The 24,556-nt window shown below is 40.5% G+C and overlaps 1 protein-coding gene across 12 annotated transcripts in view; it reads right to left on the reverse strand.

Moving 5' to 3' along the window:
- Positions 1 to 24,556, reverse strand: part of fnbp1b (formin binding protein 1b) — a 56,050-nt gene that overhangs the window by 6,673 nt on the left and 24,821 nt on the right. For 5 of the 12 annotated variants that reach the window (XR_014906420.1, XM_085359938.1, XM_085359937.1 and 2 more), the window contains exons 5-16: positions 19,199 to 19,261; positions 17,924 to 18,028; positions 14,048 to 14,176; positions 13,341 to 13,487; positions 10,476 to 10,667; positions 8,698 to 8,886; positions 3,997 to 4,011; positions 3,654 to 3,689; positions 1,165 to 1,274; positions 946 to 1,078; positions 407 to 528; positions 124 to 281 (exon numbers count right to left, since the gene is read on the reverse strand). Coding sequence is in view for 11 of the 12 variants with exons in the window: in XM_085359938.1 (XP_085216064.1) it covers positions 124 to 281; positions 407 to 528; positions 946 to 1,078; positions 1,165 to 1,274; positions 3,654 to 3,689; positions 3,997 to 4,011; positions 8,698 to 8,886; positions 10,476 to 10,667; positions 13,341 to 13,487; positions 14,048 to 14,176; positions 17,924 to 18,028; positions 19,199 to 19,261 (1,399 nt within the window). In the remaining variant the exon portion in view is untranslated. Of the gene's footprint in view, positions 1 to 123; positions 282 to 406; positions 529 to 945; positions 1,079 to 1,164; positions 1,275 to 3,653; positions 3,690 to 3,996; positions 4,012 to 6,367; positions 6,461 to 8,697; positions 8,887 to 10,475; positions 10,668 to 13,340; positions 13,488 to 14,047; positions 14,177 to 17,923; positions 18,029 to 19,198; positions 19,262 to 24,556 lie in introns of all 12 variants that reach the window. The other 7 variants (XM_085359946.1, XM_085359940.1, XM_085359943.1 and 4 more) reach the window with 7 other exon arrangements.

A 24,556-nucleotide genomic window follows, 5' to 3' on the forward strand; every position in this document is an offset into this window, starting at 1 on the left:
CATCAGACTCAGGTTCAGCTTATTTCCAGAAATAACAGGACCTCAGCAGCAGCCACCAGCCAACGAGCAGGCTTCATACTTACATTGACCGTTTTTATTTTAAACCAATGTGGCTGCAGTTACCTTCGAAGGGATACAAGGCTTTGCAGGTGCCGATGGTAGGCAGGACCTCCTCATCATCAAACTCGTCATCGAACTCCGTCGTGGTGGTTGGGGTGGGGATGGGTTGGGCTTTGACCTGAACCTCTGAATTCTGCTCCTCTGTGTAGCTGCCATCCGGGCTGCTCAGGGGCCAACACACACACAGTAAATATACTGTGAAAACACACATCGATTTCTTCCCAAAAAGTCATGTGTGTTACAAACTCTGGGTTCTGTGGCTGCTTTTTGCCAAAGTATACCATACCTCTCTCTGTCCTGTGCACAGTTGTTGCTCACTGTTGTGCTATTCTGGGTCTCATAGAGTCCGCTTTTCCGGTGTGAATCACTCTTAGACGGCATCCTCTCCTCCACCTCTGCTAACCAGCCCTGAAACACACGCAATCATTATTTGGCTCTAGCTTTTCATTTTTATTACATGACAACTTGGACGAATGACAACTTGAGGAATTCTTTTTATCTGTGATAACTTTACATTCGGCAAGGACCTAGCACAGAACGAACACCTCATCCTTGCATTCCCCCATTTATTTACACGGTTAAACCAGGCCATTGTTCTGGGACTTCTCTCTCTGCACAGAGAACATGGAACATGCAGCCAATCCCTGCAGCTGCCTTGCATCTTCTCCTAATATGGATAAGCGACAGTCTTCTTTGGAATTACCCCAGCTGGAGATGTGTGTCTGAGCTCCTCATTATTTACTGTTTCAGATAAACCAAACAACACAGCCTTGCCAACATTAACACTCAAAAAGGAATAGGGGCTCAGACAGACACTGAACTTACCTCAAATTTCTGTACTTCAGACTGGAGCTTCTCAATGTTTTGACCTATTTCTGTTAGCCGGGGGTCCACACTGGCCGGGTCTCCCATCTGAGGGTTCTTTATATACACGTCTTTCATCTTAGTCAAAGCATCTCTGGAAGAGCAAGTATTTGTAAGTCTTTGAGGCTTCAGAACAGAATGGAAAGTTTTATAACGCTAGATTAAAACCCCTCTGAATACCTCTGGTCCATTTCTTTTTGTATGTCTTTACTCAGCTCATCGATCTTGCCCTGCAGCTTCTTCCTCCTCTGCTCTGGCGGCAGGTGACTGAAGTCCTCCGGTACAGAACCCTGAAAAAAAAAAATCACACCATGGAAACTTTTTTAAATACTCAAAGAAAATAACCAACTTCAGTAATCCTTTTTGTGCCTTAGCAGGAATCAGTTTTTGATAGGTGCAGTATCTCTCTCTGTTTTTGGGGTTTTTTCTATTTTTTTTTTTAACCCTGTGAAACAAGACTCAGGGATAAATGGGTATCAGGGTAAATAAATGGAGCTCCTGTTAGGCTTTAACTGAATCACTGAAGGAGATACTGCAGCCGCTCTCTAACACACTCTGTGATATTTAGGATGTTTAGCTCTGTAGACTTGAGGCCTTTCACCTATTCAGTCGCCACACCTAATTTAGAGCTCTGTAAATGCAACGGAAATGTAATAACGTTTTGGCCACATCCTTTCATTGCATATAGTGTTTCAGGGTCAGCTAGCTAATGGATCTGTTCTCTGACAGGAACGGCTCTTTCTTAAAATGAAGGTTATATGAGCTGCAAGAGGTTGGCTTGACAGGAGTCATGGTTCCTGCTGAGACTGTAATACTGAATAGAATGAGTCATGCTGCTCCGCTGCCTCTCAGTCTTTCTGTAAACATCTGTAAACAAAGCATCAAAACTAATAAATAAATTGATCAGTAAGGATAAGGTAATTAACTAGCTGCTTCTGTAAGTCTTGGAATAACTCAGAAATGTTGGTACTGCAGTACAGCTTACTTGATACATGGTTTAATTTTTTGGACCCTATATATATATATACTGCGTTCAAGCTACTATTGTTGTTTAAAAACAATTGACTATCCATAGGTTTTAATGATAGGATTTCGCAATAAGATGCAATGAGGCCTTTGTTTTATATTGTTACTCCATTTGGGGCAGCATTGTGGTTCAGTGAGTTTATGATTAGCTGGAAAAAAAGAACGAAAATAGTGACATATCGGCAGAAAATCTTTGAACTGTGTGGACTGAAGAGGTCAAGGCCTGTGATTGGATCTCATTGAGATGGGTCACAGTGGCACCACAGGAAATAAATGCTGGATCTACAGCCTGGAGGTCAGGATTCACGTCACATGAGCCAGATAGTTACCACGGCAACCTTACCCCTTCTCCCCGTATCAGCATGCAACACTTAAAGGCATGCAACACAACAAAGATCTGTCAGTCAGCATGCAGGCATGTCATGCTCTCGTATCAGTGAAACATCACAGTACAGAAATGACTCATTAGTGTTTACGTATCCACGTATCCTCAGACTAGTGAGGCACTACGATCTAAATGTAAATTTATTCTACGTGATTAAATTTAATCAATAAACAAACTAAAACTATATGCAGGCATTTAGTAACTTGATGTTGTAGTCAATAAAGTTGATGGACTGTTAGAAAAGGTTCAAACTGATCAGTCTTATTTGACTCAGGCACTGACGTACAAAAACAAACCAAGCATATGCTGTAAAATGTCAACATTTTAAAAAAAAATTTTAAACTGTTTAAAATTTGCGAAAATGCACTTGTTGACTTTCTTTTCAGAAAAGAAACTCATGTCTGTACAAATATGCTTAACATAAAGACTGGAAGGACAGGGAAACGGCTGTCCAGAGGGGAAGATCTCCTCCTTTCTGCCTTGCATGAAGGGCGATACTCTGATGTTATGTTACATCAACTACTTCTTCTTTGAAGCTATGCACCATCCCATCAACACTCCCCCTGTGCAAAGCAACTTACAAATCAACATGGAGAGACACGACTCGGACTCATGTGGATTTTTGAAAATGAATTTTGCTTAATTATCCACTTAAAGCTTTTTAGTTTTGTTTGCCGGAAACACAAAGAGATTCTCTCTGATCCGCTTTGATACTAAAGGCGAGTCACAGGCAAAGCAGGCAGGCCATTTCTCCAACTGGGATATACCAGTTAGCCCTAAAAACAGATATGAGTTTCTCGTCTTATTGCCAATACCTAATTAGTCCATTTTGGGTTTTTTTTTTTCACATATTTAAACAGGTAAAACAGATAAAGTACTGTTAGAGAACTTTTAGGTTTTTCTGCATAAAGCCAGGAAGCTGTTTCCCAGTACTTCCAGTGTGTATCACTATTATCCCTTAACACACCATAAAGTGAATGTTTCAAAATATGAAAAGGATTCCCAAAAGTATTAAACAATTTCACTAATCCTTATGTTTTGAGGAAATCCTCGCTAGTGTTAGATTTACAAACCACACACAAAAATATCAATAAATCAATAAATGGAACCGAAGTGGCATGCAGTGTAAGGACAGGAGCTCGCTTTCTACAGATCGGCAATTGGTATATGTTACAGGGACATACAATCAGCTGAGACAAGAAGGACTACGAAACAGACTAAAGGACAGACAAATAAAACACAGAGTAAATCTGATCACCTCAATGAGATTCCGGACGTGGGAATTGAGTGTGATCTGCATCACAGAGACCACAGACACATTTTGGGAGAGACAAAACGGGAACACAATCACAACATAAAAACAAACAAACAAACATAACACAAAAATGAGACAGCGACGTGAGTCTCAGGTCCATTGTTGTGTTACAGCAAAACTTAATTAATAATTAAATTAGATCCAAAACAAATAAAATGAGAAAAAAAAGAGCACACCAAAAACATATCAGCGTACAGAACGTTATTGAGACTGTGTTACTGGGACGACGTCACATGCGTGCTATGGTCATGCCGCTACGGTCGTGCAGTTATACGGTCATGCTTACCAGCTTGAGAGAAAGCTTCATGGGGGGAGAAGAGAGAAAAATGGCGAAGAGCAGGAGAGAGAAACAGACAACAGATAAAAGTCAACATGAGGAGAATATTACGGCCATTTGTTTTATTTTCCTTTCAACAAAAATAGTTTCCGTGATTTTTATAATAATGTTTTACTCTGCCAGACTTCACCATAAAAGGAAAAGAGGGTAAAGTAGTTAAAACTTCAAGAATCTGATTTATATACTAGCTGTGTAATTACAAAAAAAGCTCTATCAGAAACGATTTTAGCTACTAAGACCCCGCTCTTTTTTTTCATGTGGTGAAGTTTAACATTTCTAACATGATGAATTCATGAGAAATGGGAAGAAAAGTTGGCTAACAGGCCAACCTACTGCAAAAGCATGAAGTCACTGAGAAAAATTAAGGGAAGACAGATGCAAATTAAGAAGTAGAGGGAGAATGACAACGACGACAGAGGACAATGTACCCTTTACTTCTTGATCCCGCTCTGCTGCCTACACAATGACACACAGGGCACAGCAGAGGGCGCCAAAAGCATGTTACCACATTAGCAGGTCCATATGTTGACATGGAGGCAGATACTGTACACAGACAAACTGGAGAGATGCTTTCAGAAACCAAATATTCACACTCGTGAAGAACAGCTTAGAAATAGACGGGTCTCTAAATTTTGCAAACTCAAGTGGCTCAGTGAAAGCCAAAAATGAAAACAGCGATAGAATTTGGCGAGGGACTTTGGAGAGGATATGGTTCTGAATACAAAGAACAGAGCAGGTTAACAACAACAACTGGTTGGTAGAGCCAGAGCAGATGACTTGTAATCCTGTTAAAAGGTCACATGCTGGTGCACCGAGGAGCTCTACTCACTTAGATCCACTAATCAAGTCATCCACCTGTGAATGGCCTTTTATGGTCATTGCTATGTGATCCCCCCCCCCCCCCCACACACACACACACACACCTTCACATGTATAAAAACTACTTTGTAGAAGTGCAGGCAAAGACACAGGCCTTTGCTTCTGTCACCGGTGGGTCATATATGGACTTTGTATCCGGAAATGAAAAAGAGAAATTTTTGTCTGAAAGTTGATAAAAACTGAAGTGAAAGAATCAAGTAAAGCTGGTCCAAAAGATCCTTTCATATTATTTCTCACAATTTAAATAAAAGCTATGTTTGATGTTTTTGTGAAATTAAAATGTTTATAGAATAATTAGCTAAAAAGTCTAAGCTGGTCTGCTTCTGTACGACACATTATACTCCAATTTTATGCTCCCTTTCTAACAACAGGCCAGAAAAAAATGTGAAAATTAGCCTTTTAAGCTAGCTTCGACTTTTGCATTCATCATTGCATTGAGGACTTGTTTTCCTTTGAACAAAACTGTTTGCACTCATCAGCCTGGCTTTCAGGATTTCTCAGCGCTACCTGACGAGCAGCATAACTTCTTTTCTGCTGTCGGTTGCTTTCGGTTTTGTTTACAGTGGGTTTCCTATAAATTAGCAGCTTGAGTCAATAACTGCTGTTCATTTTTACATTTATGTCTCTAGCTGTTTGTTTTATTACTAAGTTTATGTGTGATTTATCATGGGACCACTTAAAAGCTGCAGCTTTCCGTAAAGAGCGTTTTAGATTTGTTCTTGAGACAGACACAGATCAACAGTTATATTACAGACAGATAACACTGCTGCACTATGGCACACCAGCACAAAGAAAGCCCCAGAGGGGTAAATTCTGGGTACTGTAAGCTGGACCCAGACCCAAAGTGTAACCAGCACCTCGTGTCATACAGCCACATGAGGTTTAATAAGTAAAGAGCGGTAATTCCTCAGTATCATAAATAGCGTCCTTATAACTCTCACATCCTCAGGTGCTTGTGACACTTTGTGAATTGACCCCTTGTAGATGCTCAGTGGGGAAGCCCTGAAACAGCTGCGAGACACAGCAGACCCCAAGCTGGCACATGTGATGAGGGATGAAGTCATCATTTTCTAAAATCATTCTTCCGACTCTGCACATGTCACAACCATGTGATCAATACTGAGCCAAACACAGACACTAGCCTCCTTTGTGAGCATGTTTTGCTTCATTAATGGTGAAAATTTCCTCAGACAATTATTAATGAGGCTACTGCCTGTGTTATACATGGCTTTTACTAATCACACACATCCACAACTATTCAATGTTTATACACGCCAAATACACACCTGTTGTCTCTCTCTCTCTCACACACACACACACACACACACACACACACACACATATCTGGTGTGGTGCTCACTGAAGCCGAACACACACACACACACACACGCACACACACACGCACACACACACACACACACACACACACACACACACTTACAACATATTGCCTTGCTTCAAAAGCATACGTGGGTCTGCCCAGAGTCCTCTTCATTAGCTCTTTGTGATAAATGAGAGAGCGCGGAGATTGTTGCTGTGTGGTCATCAGAGAGAATAAAGCTTTGTCAATAAGAACTTGGGAAACAACACTGATGTGCTTGAGCTCTTATACTGTATGCTGCCTTAATTTGACTCTCAAGACACAGACGCATTTTCTTTTTTCTCAGAAGCAACACACGTGCACGCACACATACAGTGACTGGGGATGAATTAGACATCTCATATGCAGTGCACACAAGCTCTCCTGCAGGTGTAGACATCCTGCCATTGCGCGGAGACACAACACCCCACCCCCACAGACACGACTACAGCAACACTTGTGTATTTTATTTGTTTTCCTACAGCTGTAATGACAGAATGTGACTGTAAGAGATTTTATTGGTGGATTTTCAAACAGGGATTATGCTGGAGTTACATTTGAGTCTTTTCAAGACAATAACCAAGGGAAAGTAATTATTTAGTATATTATATTACTTTTTAGGTTAAACATTTTCTGAATCAAATTAAATGCTGTGTACCCATATACGCAACACAAAAAGGATGGATGGATTAAGCAATGATAAATGGTTTTTATCATGTAGGGCTTTAGGCAAATTACCTTTTCCCATTATGACATGGTGAGCTCCCTACTCTAGCTCTCCAAAGCCTTCTGCACATGCACTGTCTTCTGTCACGATACCACTTTTTGATTCAGTGAGTAACATCGCTGAGAGGTCACAGGCACGTACAAAACCACATCTTAACATTACCACATACGTTAGTCCAATATATTTAGACTTCCTACAGACTTATGATGATGACCCTAGTTTGAAAAGACAGTAGAAGAAAAAGGAAGAGAAAATAAGCCTTTTACCTCCAAATGGTGATAAAGTGCTTGTTACCATGGTTACCTACATTTTTGATGTTTTATTAGATTTATTCCAAAAAGAAAGCAATATTTTAACACGGTAATCTACATCAACCAGCATCTAAACACAGAAAATAAACTTCCACTAGATGTAAAAACACCTACAGATCAATTCAATGCACCCTCGTTAGGAATGGAAAGCAGTACTGATGAATTTAAAGATCTCCACAAGGCTTTCCGGTCTGATAAAGCTTTTAACCTTTAAACCTTTATTCAGCCTTTCTTATACCATGAAATGTTAGAATAAGGTCAAACTTCAGTTTAATCTGTGCATAGTTGAAAACAATGCATCTGATTTAACTCTTTTTATCAGTCTTCTCATGAGCTGTTGCAACACATCCGCTTTTAGAAACATGCACTTCCTGATAGACCTGCTCGAAAGAAATACGCACTTCCCTCTGCACTGCCTCATTTTAATCATTTCCTCTTCGATACTCACACACTGCACTACTGCAACACATTGTTCTTTTGCCTTTTCAGACGTCATGTTAGCACCAATTCAAACCAATGTTTTTACTCTGAACTGCTCCCATTTCAAATTATGAGCATAAACAAAAAAATGATATTTGTGGAGTCCGGAAGGAACATTGGGAGTTACAGCCCATTCCTGAGGTCACGGACAACTGGAGAGTGAAGTAAGAAAGGACAGGAAAGCATGCTGTGACCTTCCCCAGCAACTGTCGCCTGTATCTCTACAAAACACGCACTGGACTTTAGAGCAGAAATTGTGATGACACACACAAGGGCACTGGAGAGGTGCTGATAAAACCATCCCTCAGGAAGTTGTCTAAACTTACTCTCCCACCATACCAATCGCTTGATTCATACTTGAAGGTTTAACCTTCTTCTTGGTTCCTAGCACGTGCAAAACCCAAAACAATCTGCCTCCAGCATAGACTGCAGAGAAGAGCACAGGGAGCAAGTGCAGTCTTCATGCTACTGCCAACACTGCTTAGGCTCCTTAGTTTCTGTCAGAAGGGGAAGGTGGTAGAGAGGGACTGTCATTGTGAGCACAGTTAATCTGAAGAATGAAGGGACAAGATGAAGAGGCTGTTGGTGAGTAGGACACATACCATGGAGTCAATAGGTAATGGTAATGCTCTACAGAAGCATGCTAGAGAAGCACAAAAGCTGAGCACTGTATGAGTGAAGGTGGGACACTTGTTGGAGGTCGCGTTGCTTACACTTGATTGGTTACTGGCAACAGAAGTAATAATGATGCTGTAGCCATCATGACCATCCAAGAAAGCTCAGCACGTCTTTGGATTATTCACTCATACAGTGTAGCAGCCACACAGCTCAGGTACAGGTGTACAGACACACAAACACAGGCACAAAGCTGGCTTGGACACACACACACTTACCCCTCGCCTCAGGCTCCGGAGGCAGTGCATTTTGGGTTTGGAGGCCATGAAGTCGTTGAGGCGGTGGGAGAGGGGCTCCTTGTGCTGCTTGGGAGACTGGGGGTCGTTGGGAACAGCAGAGGGTGAGGGTGGGGATGAGGCTGGGGGGGCAGGTGGGGGCTGGTGGGGGGACGTTAACAGGGACATAAGCTACCAATAAGAGAGGGAGCCGTGACGGAGAGGAAGAGGAAAAACGTGGAGGAAGAAGAAGAAGAAGAAGAAGAAGAAGAAGAAGAAGAAGGGGTCGAGAATCCAACGAAAAAAGACAAAGGAGGAAAAGGAGGAGGGAACACAAAACAAAATAAATAAGCCTCCTACAAATATTAAAAAATAAACACACGCAACAGAAAACCCAAAGGAACATAAAAGACAACCAAAGGGATGTCAAACCCAGAGTAGCAGTTATGTTGTGGGAAAAAATAAACTGTTCAACACATAAAACATAAAAAAATTAAAGAATTAAAAAGAACAAAATGACCAGAGTGAGTAGAAAGCGCACAAACGTGTTAAAGCAAGCAGATGCACAAAGCAAACAGCGAAGAGTTTCAAAGCGCATGCCGGCTTCCATTTTAGAAACCACCGTTTGAGTTTTGTTTTTTTACTTTCCCAACCTCGTCAACATGCCAGCTAAGACGAGTAATTCACCACATCCCCGAGGATAACAGCTGCTGAATTTGAGGCCATCATCAGCCTAATCTAATTGCTTATTGCGGCTCTAAAACATCTGACTGCATAATTCATCAACCAGCAGTTAAGGAGAGAGAGTGAAGCAGTGATGAGTTTTAGGATACCACATGATGCACATTGCACATGCACTGGTGCGCGATTAAGAAATCTTTTTTTTTATTCTGTAAACCAATATTGTTTTTGTGTTTCTGTTGGCATGCATGTGTCCTTGTGTGCATGTACAGTGTAAATACCTCTCTGTACACTATGCTCCCCAATTCTGCCTTTACAAGTTTGCCTTAATTTTGGGAGGTTGCACCATTTTCTGCACACCAGGGTTTCTCATGTAGCATTGCACAAACTCGCTTTCTCCCTCACCCACACAGACGTGCACACACACACACACGTGCACACACTCACAAACGATTGCTCAATCACACTCTGTTCTAATTCAATACCAACAGTGCCACCAGCCCATAAGACAGCCAGAGATCAGTCTTGATGTTTAGACACAGGAAGCTAAAGGAAGCTACTCAAGGATGATCAGTCAGTGGAAAAGTACTGAGGGAAGACTGTTACATCAGATCCAAGAGGAAGTTAATATCTGCCACTTGAGTCCGTTCATAGAGTGAAAAGTAGAAATATATTAGTGTGTGTTATGAAAGGGAGGCTCCAAAATCGGTGAGGGTGATTGCCAGGGGAGGAAACGGGTGGCAAATAATAACAATAAAAATGGCAATAATAACAGAGAACTAGCAATAAATTTCTGAAGTTAACATAGTGAACAAAAGTCAAAAAAATCTATTAAAAATATATAAATTTAATACAGAATCAACACCAAGACTGTAACACACACTACAAACACTGAACACATATATTTCTACAGCCACTAAATAAAAAGTCATAAGAACAAACATAATGGGACCTGTAATATCCCTCCACCCCAGCCCATATAAATCTCCTGAAAGTGCAAAGTGAGCTCCAGGCGAGGAAACTGCACCACAACTAGTGATGTTTTGCAATACGTTCGGGTGTAGCAGTGATTTTTGAGTAAGGTGTTCGTTCATTGTTACCTTGTTCTTGTTCTTAATGAAAGGCCACAGTTTGCTTTTGGCCTTGACACCAGGCTTCTCTTTGCTCTCTTTGGTGTTGGACAGGCTGGTTTCAGATACTGTCCTCTTCATGGCCTGGCCATAGTCCTCAAACTCTACATCTCCTGGGGGCTCGAAACCGGACTTGAAGGACTCCACCACCTGCTTAGAGTCCTAGTGAGAGACAACAGTTGCAGCAGTTAGCAGAACCCTTAATCCTGGAACCTCTTTAATTGCGTCAACGACTTTTTCAAAGTAGCTTTTCAGATACCAAACAATAACTAAAGGGAGGGTCTTTGTTGTTTGAGAATGTCTCGAGCATCATAGGTCTGGTGATTATACGCAACACAAATGTGGCCCGGTGACTCAGTTGTTTATATCACTTTCTCTCTGATAACAATTCAAGAGTGTGTCAAGAAAGAAGAGAAGCTGGAATTACTCAGTTTGTGGCCTACAGAAGAAAGAGGAAAAGGCCTAAATCTGTCAGGCAGGAGTTATGAGCAAACACTGAGGTCGGGGATACAGCCAGGCTTCTCAGACACAGGAAGACGCACATTCATCAGTTGCAGTGCACACCAGCCTTTCTGAACTGATAATAGCAAAGGGTCTGGTTGGAGTTAGGATCAGGGGGTCAGAGATCTGCTCTTGTGTCCTCCATATGTGAGAGAAGAAGAAAAGAGGAAGAGTATCTGCCAGAGGAAAAGTAGCATGTGATGTGTTATTCCCTGCCGTTGTTTACTCCAGCACAGAATCATCTTCCTGGAGCCTAGCCAAGGACACACACATACACAGCTACACATACACAAACTATGTGATCCCTGCGGATGGTTTCGGGTTTTTTTGTCATACAGCAGGCAGCCAACATGTGACAGCTCAATATATCACACTTTTAAACACAGGCAAATGCTGCTCTCCTTTTACCTATTTAAATAATAAATAACTATAAGCAATGAGACACAACCTTAATCCTTGGTTTACGTTTTCTTTAAGGAATTGTCTGACATATTAGAAACTGCCTTGTTCTCTTTCCAGGAGAGATAAATGACAAGACTGATAAACCTCTCACATCTGCCTATGAAATATGAAGCCGCAGCAGCTGGCCAGCTTTCTAAACTTAGCATAAAGACTAGAAACGGGGCAAGATTTAACACATTAATGTGTGCGCTTTACAGCTACTCATAGCTAGCCTTTGTTACCATTTACCAGAGTTAGGCTACCTAACTCTGTGTTACTCTGTTCAACTAAAAACCATGTCTGTTAACCGGCATTCATCATCTTTAAGGTAAAAAATAACGGTGTTGAAGTTTGAATTTTATTCAGATCCACTTTAAACATATTTGAATAAAAAAGAGTAGCCAAAAAGGAAGCACTAAATGCCTAATTCTCTGTGACTTTTCGTAATATATTCTCAAAAACGCCTTCACTTGATAAATGCTCCTAAATATACGTGTCTTTCAGATTTCACATCCCCAGTGTGCAGCTCTGTCAGAAATGGTAATCCTACAGCCAAAATGGATATAATCCTAATGACACAATCACTCTTACTATTTCAGTCTTTATAAGTTTCCTTCCAAAACCACACATATTACACAATTGCTTTCACCAGGTGTGAAGTACATCTGTTGAGGGATTAATGGAATTTTCTGTCTAATATCAGCGTAATACCCCTTTAAGGAGGAGTATTTTTAACACAGAAAGCTAAAGAATTAGTGACATACAAGCTAAAGAAATGTATGTCACTAATTTTCCTTACTGTAAGAGGGGACTATAGTAATTGAATAAGCTTGTACAGCTTTTCTATTTACGACAAGGTCCTCCCACTTTGTTTGGAGAGGCGAGGTGTTTTCACCTTTTAACAAGTCCCCCAAGACTTCAACTACTTGTTGTTTAAGTGAAAGCATAATTGGGATTGTGTGGGTTGTCAGTGATAGACTGGCTGATTGAGTAATAACCCCCATACAGTGATGGGTTAACCAAGACCTGGTTAAGAGGTACATGTATATAGTATACATATATAGCTGGCAAGACACTAGGTGCAGACTGTGCAGAGGTGCTCCTGAGACAATCCAACATATAATAGTAGGGGTTCAAGATGCTAACAGGCAGGGCGTATATGGAATGCCATAACCAATTTTCTGGCATAGTATACAGGAACATCTCTGCTGAGTATAGCCTGGAAGTCTCAAGATGAAAATGGGATAACCCCCCCCAGGCCCCCAGAGTACGCTAAAACTCTGTGGGACTTCCAGATACAGACAGACAAACTGGTGATGGCTAACCAACTGGACATAGCAGTGGTGGACAAGCAGAGAGGACGACTGTAGTGACAGATACAGCTATACCGAGTGATAGCAACATCTGGAAGAAGGAACACAGCAAGCCCAAGAAGTAACAAAGGCTGAGAGAGGAGCTAGAGAAGATGTGCAGGATGAAGGTAAGAGTGGTCTCCATGGTAATGGAGCAGTAACCCCCAAGCTGGACCCAAGTTTGAAGGATAAAGACCACCCAGATATTATAATATATACAGAGAGAGGCTGTAGAGCAGCTGTATATGCTGTATATGCTTCTTCCACATGCTACCGAGGCCCTGTTTGTTAAATGAAGAAATTGTTTAATTGCCAGTATGTTTTGTTTCTTTAGACTTCAGTCATCCAAAAGATCTTCCAAGTTTTTCATTAGCAAAACCCACATTCTCCGATACTCAACCCACAAATGCATTTTCCTTACTATTGTGGCACCATTTAAGGGGAAATACACAGGCTTTTCAAGGTTATAGGATTTATTGCCAATTAGTATTGTTACCACAAGGAAATAATTGACTAAATGGATAAATAGACAGATACTCACAGCCTTGGGCTCAATGGACTCGGCAGCATTTGTCATGCCATCTAAACATTTTCCCACAATGGGCAGCACCTGGCGATCCACGTCTGCAAATGTCTTCATGCACACTGATATCCTCTCAATTCTTTTCTCCTCCATGTCTTGAAGTTTCTACAGTTCGATACAAGCATATTTATACATAAACAAAAGTGTGGGTAGAGTTTGACTGGAAAAAATCAAAAACCCTTTAATCTATCTCAAAGTGCTGTCTTTTGATGCTGTCTTTGATGGTCAGACCAAACAACACTGGAAATGGGAGCGCTCAAAAATCATGAACTTTACAAAACAGTGAATTCAAAGTCACAAACTTTGTAACTGTAAGATGAAGATAAGACAAAAATAACTGCACTTAAAATAAGGACTGCTTGCTTCTGTCAGTGTTTCCTGCATGACAAAAATGTAATTTTAGCAACAGACCTGCAGGGGGGATTGAGTGTAGCGAGTTGCAAACAGCTTTGAATTCACAAGATAAAAGTGCATTACTGTGCAATCATTGGTTACGTGAGAAAAAACAGAAAAAAATTAAAAAAATGCAATAATTTTGGAGGTGTTAATATTCTCACGTGGGAAGAGTAAATAATTTCTATTTAATGGTGACACTGATGAACCAAAACCAGCTTTATGACAAATCGGCTGAGGTAAATCATACACTGCAGAGCTGTTGTATGTACCTGGAATATGTTGGGAATAATTGTATAGTAATGTTCATTCTGTTCCTTGTTGAACTTCTCCAGGTAGGCGGCGTATTCGCTCTTACTGTCACTAGCCATCTGGTGCCTCATCTGAGCTTGCTGTCGTGCCTGAAGAAAAAACACACACACAAGCACATATATCACAACCACATTCTCTTCACTAACCTCGTGTCCCCTGATGAAAACAGACCACAGACACAGCCAGAGCATAAAAACCTAAATGAGTCAACTATTTGTGTATATGAGCACTCATGCATATGTACACACATATTCACAGAGAGCTTGTGAATGCATATCTAAAGGTGCAATTCAGAGTTGTGAAGCAGCAACAGCCTTTGGCATTAGATTATATGTAGGGCAGAACAAACAAATAAAGAAGACGACAACAGCCTGCACAGGCTGCAGAATGGAGGGATTTGGATTTTCTCTGTCCGCCCCATCTGGCCTGCCTCTGCTGTCGATAATGTTGATTATTTTAAGCTAGTCTAAGGGAAGGAAGGAAGGCAGTCAGAAATGCTGCAGGAGAGGCCTATTACGAATCTAAGCAGATGGAGATGAGATTATCTCAGCTAGACAGCCTGTGCGGGTTGTGTGTATGTGCGTTAGTGTTGCGTGCAGCTAAGTACTCCTATCTGTTTCCTCTTTCCATCAGACCTAAGGCCGTCCTCACATAAATACTGATTTCAATGGGTCATCTGTAACAAAGAGTTACCTCATGAACCTGTGATTGTGATCAGCATTTAATCTGCTGAAGGCTACACAGAAAAAAGAGCAGCTGTATAACTGTATGAGCCAGCCAAGGAAACATAACCCTGATCTCTCATAGTGAAGAGGAAACATTTAAAGGACCTCATCCAGTTTTCACCTACACACCGAACTAAGAGCAAGAGCAGAGTATCTCTAACTCACTGACTCATTTACTCACACACACACACACACACACACACACACACACACACACACACACACACACACACACACACACACACACACACAGTACATCGAGACACACGTCAGATACAAAGGTACATTATTTCCAGCACATGAGGGATGACAAATGATACCTCAGTGGAAAATGATTGGCTGTGAGTCACACAGCCTACGAAAGACAAGGAACGTGAAATCTAGAGAAAAGCTAAAAAGCACATGGAGAAGTCCAGCTGTTTAAATTCTAAACGCCAGCATGTGAGCATGCATTTAGCGTATGTGCTTTGCAAGTGTAGGTGCATGCAAAGTGTACTGAATGTGTTTAGAAATAATGAGGGTACGCGCTATCACCATGGTAACTTTGCCAGTGCTTCAAAACGAGTTGCTGTGCCTGCAGCCACATCACATCCTGTTGTCATTTTCTGGAAATTACCTGTTTTGCTAGCTGTCACTAATGGGTATAAATACATATTTACACATTTCAAGTTATTTATCTAGCTGTCAAATGTGGATTTTAAAGAAGAGTTTGATGAAATAATGAGGATGTGGAACACAAACTGCATGAATGTTTATAAAGGTTTGACTTAGCATAATCAGCCTTTCTCTCATATTTCTTACACATAAAAATCAAGAGTGGGAAAGTGTACAGCAGCAGACAGCGCGATAAGCCACAGTCAGACAGGACAGGGCGTGGTAACAGACCTGGTTGAGGCTATGTGTCAGACTCTACAGGAGACCGTGTGTATATCGAGACACAAGTCGAGACAGTGTGTGTTCCGACAGATAAGGGTTCTCTGCTCGCTGGACCTACCTTATGGAAACTTCGCTTCAAGGCATGGCATAAAATAAATTTACAAACACACACATACACACAAAAGAATTATTAGCTGTTTCTAGCTAAACAAGAAGTTGCTATAGATGCACTTCCTGCACCACCTCGAGAATCATCGCTAAAAAAGGAAGCTGGTATCAGAATAAACAAACACGATCACCACTAAAGTAGTGGGATTTTAAGCTGCTGTTCTCCGCTACTGGTAGAGGCTGAACAGTTGAGAGGAAGGCAATATGTTGTGTCCCTATACTTTATGACGGAGAATCCACAACAGGGAAGTCTGTCAGTGTGTGTGAGGGCCGGGGGTCCCTCAAAGAACCGTAACTGTGTTTGTGGATATCTGGGCTGCAAATCCAAACCCCTAATTAAGGGATTTGTTTGCCAGAGGTGGAGAGAGAACACTTAGAGGTTTGCTCCAGCTGTGCTTAAAACCACAAAACTCCAGCTCGACAAACAGCAGCTCTTTTGCATTAAGGGCACTGCATGACCGACAAAAGCATCTAGTTGAAGTGAACTTTCAAAATACATCTCTGTTAAATATTTAGCCAACTTAGCTGGAAAATACTGATTTGGACAGGTCAAAATATACATGACTCTTTCTCTGCTTTTCCTACCACCATGCCACCACCTATCTGTTCACCCCAAACCTCCTCATGGAGCAACATTTTTCACTATGACTAAAATGCAAACTAAGCTGTGGTTGTGACATTTCATCTGGGTACCTTTAAACTGTGCATGTATTTTGCAGCAAATGTAATAACGCAAGTGTCTAAGTGGCTATACTCTATATCTTAATAAGAACACTAAGCTCTGCTTTTTTGTACTTTTTGGAAGAAAAGTACCTGTTATAGAAAGACGCTGACAAGATCATCTTTCAGGTTTTCCTGAAAGATGAGTAAGTAAAAAAGCAAGCCAAGTTCACCCAAATGATCCAAAGGAGAAGGACTAGGAGAGGACTAAAGCACAATTAAATGATATGTAATGTGAGAGATGTATTTAAATAAAAGGGCAATATCAGTGGTTTTAATGGGCTTGTCAAGTTAACTACGGTTCATACACTGTTCATGAACATTGCTTGCATATGTACCTATAATGTAAGATTAAGACTATTTTGTGAAGAATCTGGCATACTATGACACAGTTTATGTCCCCACTTTACAAACAGGCTGAACTCAAATAAAGTGAAAATCAAATGATCGTTTCATTTGCTGATATCATGTGCAATTTATGAATGTTGTGTGATAATAAACATAACTCTGATATGAGTACAGCAACTCCTGCTTCAACAATAGATTCTTGAGCTGCTGTCTTTCCAGCTGAGTTCAGTGCTCTCTTAAGATGACTGTAGTTCTCTGGCTGCATGTCCAGAGTGTAGAAAGGCTCTTTATTCCAGCCTATATTTGCATAATAATCAGGTCTGAACTGTGTCAACTGTGAGCCTCAGCTCTGCTCCAACAGCTGATGAGCAGCAGGAACATGCGCTGCTGACCCATGATGCCTTGCGGGCGTGGGAGCTGTGTGGGTCTGAGATTTTGAGGGCTCTTTTAATTGGTCATGACAACAGGAAATGACATCAGCTACGGGCCCAGGAGACTGTGGGCTGCAAGTTCTGAGAATCGGATGATTGCTCCTTGTGATGATTTATTGAACAGGACATATAATCTCTAAAACAGCACACTACTTATTTAGTTTTTCACAGTCAAAAAGTAAAAACAAACCTACATGTATAAACCGAAAGACACATAAGAGAACCAAACCTTTTTATACTAAACAAAGATGTTTGGTGGCTGTTCTACATAGATAATCCAGACTTGTTGCTGCTATCAGCTTTGTTTAGCAGCAGATCACTGTGCTGCTGGGACAATGCCAGCTTCTTCGCACAGTTCCTGGCATCAAGAACGTCATCAGTCAGTCTTTGCTGTCTTTTAGGCTCATTGGAACAAGGACTCAGGATCGGGGCATAAAAGGGGGAATACGTGGAAAAGAAAATCGTGACAAAAAGGTTGCTAGGTGGGAGGGTGAGAAGCCCAGGCAGTCGTGTTAAGCATGAAGGGTACAGGGCAAGCTCATTGGATATGAGGTGACACAACACATACCTTTTCCACGTCAGCCTTAGTCACGTTAATGTCAGCATCCATCTTCTCAAAGTACTGCTGTGCTCTTTCTGCCTCTTTACACTCCCTCTCAAACCGTTTTTTACTCTGAAATAAGAGGGTTTAATGATTTAATGAGATCACACACATTACATCAGTCAATTCCTGCCACGAGCTATAGCAGAACGCTATATTACTTGACTTTTAAATAAGCACAGTAATGGACGTCATAATGTGTACGTGTACGTCAAATACATTTAAGGCCTGGCGTTGTGTGCAGCAGAGGTCAGTTTATGTCAACTGACACAGGAACAGGGTTTGTTAAAGTCTGCAGTCTGCAGATTAAACAAATGTTCATAGTGGTCATTTGTGTACAGAAAAACAAGCATTCATCCAACCCTCTTTCGACCCCTCTAACTGAACAATCAGTGTTTGTTGGGCTAGTGTGCACTCTGAACTATGCCTATCTGCCTCACATACAATGGTATCCATTGAGTGCACAGAGAAGTTTGAGAAGGACAAGGCATCTCTCTCACACGCTTTCTCTCCCCCGTCAAAGGGGCCAGCCAGAGATAAGAAGTAGTGTTCTGTGCAATTTCTCTTCGAGCTTCTTTACTACAAATACAAACAGAAATCCTGGACCTGCACTTTTTCAGCACGAGAAACAATGTACTTAAAATCTTGCCAGCAGCTGATATTTACATTATACTTCAGTGTTTCAGTCTTCAGTACTAGGTGCACCTCAGGCAGTGTGTGTATCAATCAATTCATCTGATGTCATTATTATTATTTACTTCTGTCCCCCTCACTGCATGTAAAAGAAAATGTACACTGAGATTTTAGGACATAACAGGAGGTTTTTCTGTACAAGGACCTCTGCTGATTTACATTTTTCCCACTAACACCTCATGTCTGGCAGTTTTTGATAATGATGTGCTTTATATATTTTGCTTTATTACTGCTGACTGGTAGCAACTCTTCACCTGGGAAATAAATCGAATGATCTAAAATGCCTGGAGCAAATCCTTCATAAAGAAACAGATATTTGTTTGTTTGTTTTTTTCACCTTGTATTACACTCATTTCTAGGTTGGGTTAGGCTGCCACGAAAATCTGAAGTGCCTCTGGCTCCCAAGCCAAGAGAAACTGACAAGCGATCCAGAAAAAATGGTTTATTTTAGTCATTTATAATTTCATAGTTGCAAATGATGCAAGCTCAGTATGTATTTGTTGCAACTAGTGCACAACTGTGGAACTGCACGTAAATAGGTTCACTTACCACTTCCAGCTGTTTCCACGAGCTTTCAATGTGCTGCTGTGCCTTACGCCCATCATGGAAGTGCTGCAAGAGAAAACAGAAAAAGTACAGAATTGTTAATTTCTCTCATATTATTTATGAGCTCAAGGGATTTAAAATCAGATGAACATGTCTTTGATATAGTAGGGTTTACAAATTAGATGAGGTAATCATTAACCACTATGAATAGTTCCTACACTGTGACAGTGAAGTATTAGTGTCAACTGTGCAAATTCAAATAGACACTGTATTGTACATACTCTAAAAATTACGACCATAGAACCCACGAGCTTAGTGCTCAGAGATATATTCAAGCTTGAGCAGGAGGCTAAAAGTCTGTTTGATGAAAGATTAACCACAGGCTCACCACAGGGGTACCAACACAGCTCCAGAGAAAGTGTGTAACAGTGACAAAAACAGGTTAACAGTAAAATCATTAAAACCAGTCAAAGATACTGTACACAGAGTTGTCTTCACAAAGCACCATGCTCATAGCAGAGCTGTGCACCAAAGGTTTCTGTTTTTAAAAAGCAGTCCTCTCTGCTCTCTGTTGAGGGTCATGCAAATACAGAATGCATATTATTTGATAAAACTTACTAAATCCTACTTTTTTCTTACCAGAAATAGTTAAAAAAATATATCCATAAGACCAAGAAGTTATAAACAGCTTATTAGAAAGCGTGTTGAAAGAAACTACTAAAAGCATGAATCTACTGTTGGATGAGGGAAATTCTGTTGGTCAAACACTGCAATACTGTGACCTACAAACAATATTAATGATTAGTCTGATGATCCCCCTTTTCTCTGTGTGACAGCTCTGATGTCTGACTAAGCAGTAATCATGTTGGTATTCCCCTAACTGTTTTAGAGCCATTACCAGGTAAAGTTTGTACTTTCCCAAAAAAAAACTGTATTAATAAACATGATAGTAACAGCCAGAGCAAAGTGGGCAGAATAAGAAACAGATAAAGGCTAACTGATGAAGTTCTATAATAGCAGCTGAAGCAACATAAAATAGAAATTTACAGAGAACAAGGCATGAATTAAATGATAGAAACTATTTAGAGGCAAACACACAATGAAGGATTTTGGCAATGTCAACTGTAGCATATTGGAGAGGACTAGGTGGCAGCTGCTAGTCTAAACTTGTACAGCAAATACGCTGTGCTTTTTGTACATGGCCTCGCTTAGCCTACTAACGTGCACTTGGCCCGACGACAGAGCACATCCCTCTACAGCTCTCTGTGTGGATCACAGCCAAATCCCCTGGAACTGCAAACACACGGGTACAATCTAAACTTTTTCTTTTTTAATAGATTGCGATTAGCTATAAAGCATGCAAATACTTCTTTAACTGCTGACAGAAAGATTAATCTGCACAGGACTTCAAAAAGAATCAAATGAAAATGAAAATGGCACAGGGACTTGACTATTAATGCGGTATCCCATAGTAACGCAGACTGCGGAAGCTGGGACCAGTAGCTGAGTTGAATATCGATGCTGCTATTCAATAACGGACCCAGGCTATTGTAAAGAACAGAAAGCTGCTGTTTGTACGCTGCTGGTATTTCAGTGCTTGGGAAGCACAAGGAAGTTGGTATTCTGATTAAATAAGCAAGAGATGTGAAATTACAAATGATGCAGGAGGCTTAAAAGTTCATCTTACTTGAATGACATGAGAGTAGTAAGTGAGAATGCAACCTGGTGTACCTCAGGCATTCACACTTCCCATTTCCCAAAGTTTCGAGGGAAGCTGAGTAAAATAAGGAAGTGTTCCAGTGTTTCAGAGGAAGTATTTGAGCGTTACAAAAAGAAAAAACAGGACACTGTGGAACTGCTAAAGTCAGCTCCCAACAATGCAACATTTAACTAGCCAAAAAAAAAAAAAAAATCTGCTAACCAGGACCTGCAGGTGACTGTTTAATAACACCAACTTTTCAATGATGTACTCTGAAAGTAATTCTTGGTAATTGATAAGTGAATGTGAAGCCTCTCCACACAACACAAGCTCACAGACCGTATGACATCACTGTTACTATGGAGAATTCGTTCAACCAAATATTTACCTCTATAACCACATTTATAAAAAAGAAATCTGCACATCATCTAGTTTTAAAAAAAAACAAATATCTATGGAGATAAACAAACTGCGATAAACAGCTCCATCAGGTTTACAAGATCTGCTGGAGGATGAAGATTTACTGACTACAGGGACAAATGAGGCAGTTTTACTTTCAAACACAATAAAAAGAGCCATCAGCCACCTGGGACGGCACATATACAGCGATCAGAGCAGATGCTCTGCCGTACTGGTTTCTCAGTGTTTAAATTAACAGACCCTGGTGATACAAATATCCCTCGTAGCCCATTCAGAACTCAATGAGCATGTCATCTTTTTTCCATTCATGCTAATCAATAAGAGCATGTGACTGCAGTGACATTTGAGAGCAGTTCAGTGACCTCAAGCCATTTCCATTACCAGAACAAGTGAGAGAAAAAGGCCTAAAAAATTCTTGACCCAGAATTCATCCTTTTGCTGCATTCATATTTAACCTCCTAGGACCTGGAGTCCACATATGTGAACATCACATTTTTGGTTGTCTAGACCAAAATACTAAATTTTGCTCTACAAGGGCCTGATATTCACTTACGAGGACAGTATACTGCCACTGTTCTATAAAATTTCAAAATAAACGTCCTCATATGTGGATCTCATTTCTTTCAGTAACAAAAATCTGGTAAAAATTAAAATAAAATCTGGTAATTCTTGGTTTTTACATTCATCAGGTCCCAATCAGCCCAAATAGCAAAGAGAAATTAAAAATGCATGACATGAAAGAGTTCGGGTCTTAGGAGGTTAAAGTTTAATAAAAGTGGGATTAGATAATAATAATATGAAATCAAAGATCAAAGTTGAATATTCACTTAATAATGGAAAGTAGGCATGCTTTTTCATGACTGTGACACATCCTTCATAAATAAAGGAATTCCTCATGCTGCGACACAGACTCTCTAATACCATCCAGGTACCATAGCACATGACAAAGATACGAGGCATCTAAGGACAGAGATTTGGGTTTTCACAACCATGATCCTTACATGCCTCTTTTTACTGGCATCCTTTTCCAGGCTGAGCTGAGTGTGATGTGCACTCACAAGCTGCCTTATCCACTGTAAAAATCTGTATTCTCTGACACGTAAAAGAGAAAACCTCTTTACTGCTTAGCAGAGGTGTGGACTCGAGTCACATGACTTGGACTCGAGTCAGACTCGAGTCATTAATTTTATGACTTTAGACTTGACTTGAAAAAATGTTCTAAGACTTGTGACTTGACTTGGACTTTTACACCAATGACTTGGGACTTGAATTGGACTTGAACCGGTTTACTTGAAAAGACTTGATATTTCACCCCAAATATAAAATTTAACACGCATATTATATAGAGATTGAAAATGTGACGTCATTCACGGGTAGAACCGCAAAGGATTCTGGGAACTCGTGGCAAGAGGTACTAGCGCACGCAGGCTTTCAATTGAAATCACAGCGATAAAAAGAAACACAAAAATGTCAAGAAGCCGTTGTATTATTAACTGCAATAGCCGGTCGCATGACAGCCACGGGAAGCCGACGGGTAAAGAGATCGGTTGTTATCGGATTACGTCGTTGAAGAGAAATTGTTCGAGCCATGTTTCCAAAGTAACAAAGACGCGACGGATGGCCTGGATTGCAGCCATTCAAAGATCAAATATAACGTCCCAGAACCCTCCAGCTCACAGGTTAGTCTGCTCCAAGCATTTACACGAAGGTCAGAGTTTTTTAGTAGTTAATACGTCATTTTTCTTAACATAATTGGTGATATAGGTTACAAGTAAGTCTGGCGCTGAACAGAAATTGTCGCGCTATGCTCCTTTATTTATTGTGCATAAATAGTGAATTGTCCTGACACAATATTGCGTTTCGCTTCTGTTATTATGGTACATTGACAAAAACATATACTTTTATTCACAGGATAAAACAGGTTTTTTGTATCACTAATTGCCCAGTACGATTACAGCATACAATATTATTGTCACTGCTACATTTCTGTGATGCTACCAGAAATTATTTCCACTACTAATTAATTACCGTTGAGCTCAAAGGTCCTATTAATAAACGGTTAATGAATGTGTATTTATGACGACGATTTGTGAGATTGGTAAACTTATGATACGTACGATGGTCTTTACTTTCTACACGGTGCATTTCAAGGTCCTGCACCCATCCGTCGGTAAACTGTACCTGGGCTTGTTGCAGTGACCTGAAGTTACTAAACTTCATGAGTGTATGCACTCACTCCAAGAAGCGTATGATTATAAATATGCATATAAATATGCTAAGATGAGATAGCTGACTTCATCTAACTAGCAAATGTTGTCCAGGCTACGTTGGTGATACAGTTTTTTTTAATGTGTATGATATTTTTGTCATGCGGTTTTAAAGCCGGTCCTACAACCGCATCCAAGAATAACATGCAGCTTATCTCAGAACTGTCGGTGAAAATTATTCTTGGAGCTAAGTTTAATTGAGCTGCATTTTAAAGAGGTGCAATTTCACAATTTGTGTATATTTTCTAAGTTCACTATTTTGTCATGTGTTGAGAAAAACACAGATTTTAAAATTACATGGTCTAATATTTACATTTAGCATATAACTGCAACATTATTTTTTCGTTGTTTTTTTTTTTTAAAGACTCGAAAGGACTTGAAATTCAAAATTTCAGACTTGTGACTTGACTCGGACTTTTACACCAGTGACTTGAGACTCGACTCTGACTTGCCTGACATTACTTGAGACTTGACTTGAGACTTGAGGATAAAGACTTGAGACTTACTTGAGACTTGCAAAACAATGACTTGGTCCCACCTCTGCTGCTTAGCATGTGCATCTTTAAGCTCACTTGAGTCAAGATGTGCACGTGCACATCTGTGCATATGCAGCAGTTAACTGATATATTACTCATTCATTGACTTGACTTGGGTCATAGGAATGTGAACCTGCAGCCTCATACAGCTGTCAGCATGCATATAATCATTAGGTACTGGAAATAGCCACAGGTTGTGTGGACTTCTAGAGACGACAGAGATGATTAAACCCTATGAAAGCTCCACTGGGACGTTTCTCCTCATGTCGAATCCATTAGGCAACAGTTCAAACCTAGTGGTACTGCAGCGTTTGTTTATACTGAAGTCATTCTGGATTGATATATGCATGCAGAGACTACTGGAAGATCCAACGATCAATTCTCCCTCTCACCTTCCTATTTGCTTTTCCACTCAACACAAGAAGGCATTTGAGGACAG

Source organism: Diplotaxodon limnothrissa, linkage group LG7, assembly GCF_057381915.1.
Source record: "Diplotaxodon limnothrissa isolate DT_005_m linkage group LG7, D_limnothrissa_male_GT1.1, whole genome shotgun sequence".
NCBI lineage: Eukaryota > Metazoa > Chordata > Actinopteri > Cichliformes > Cichlidae > Diplotaxodon > Diplotaxodon limnothrissa.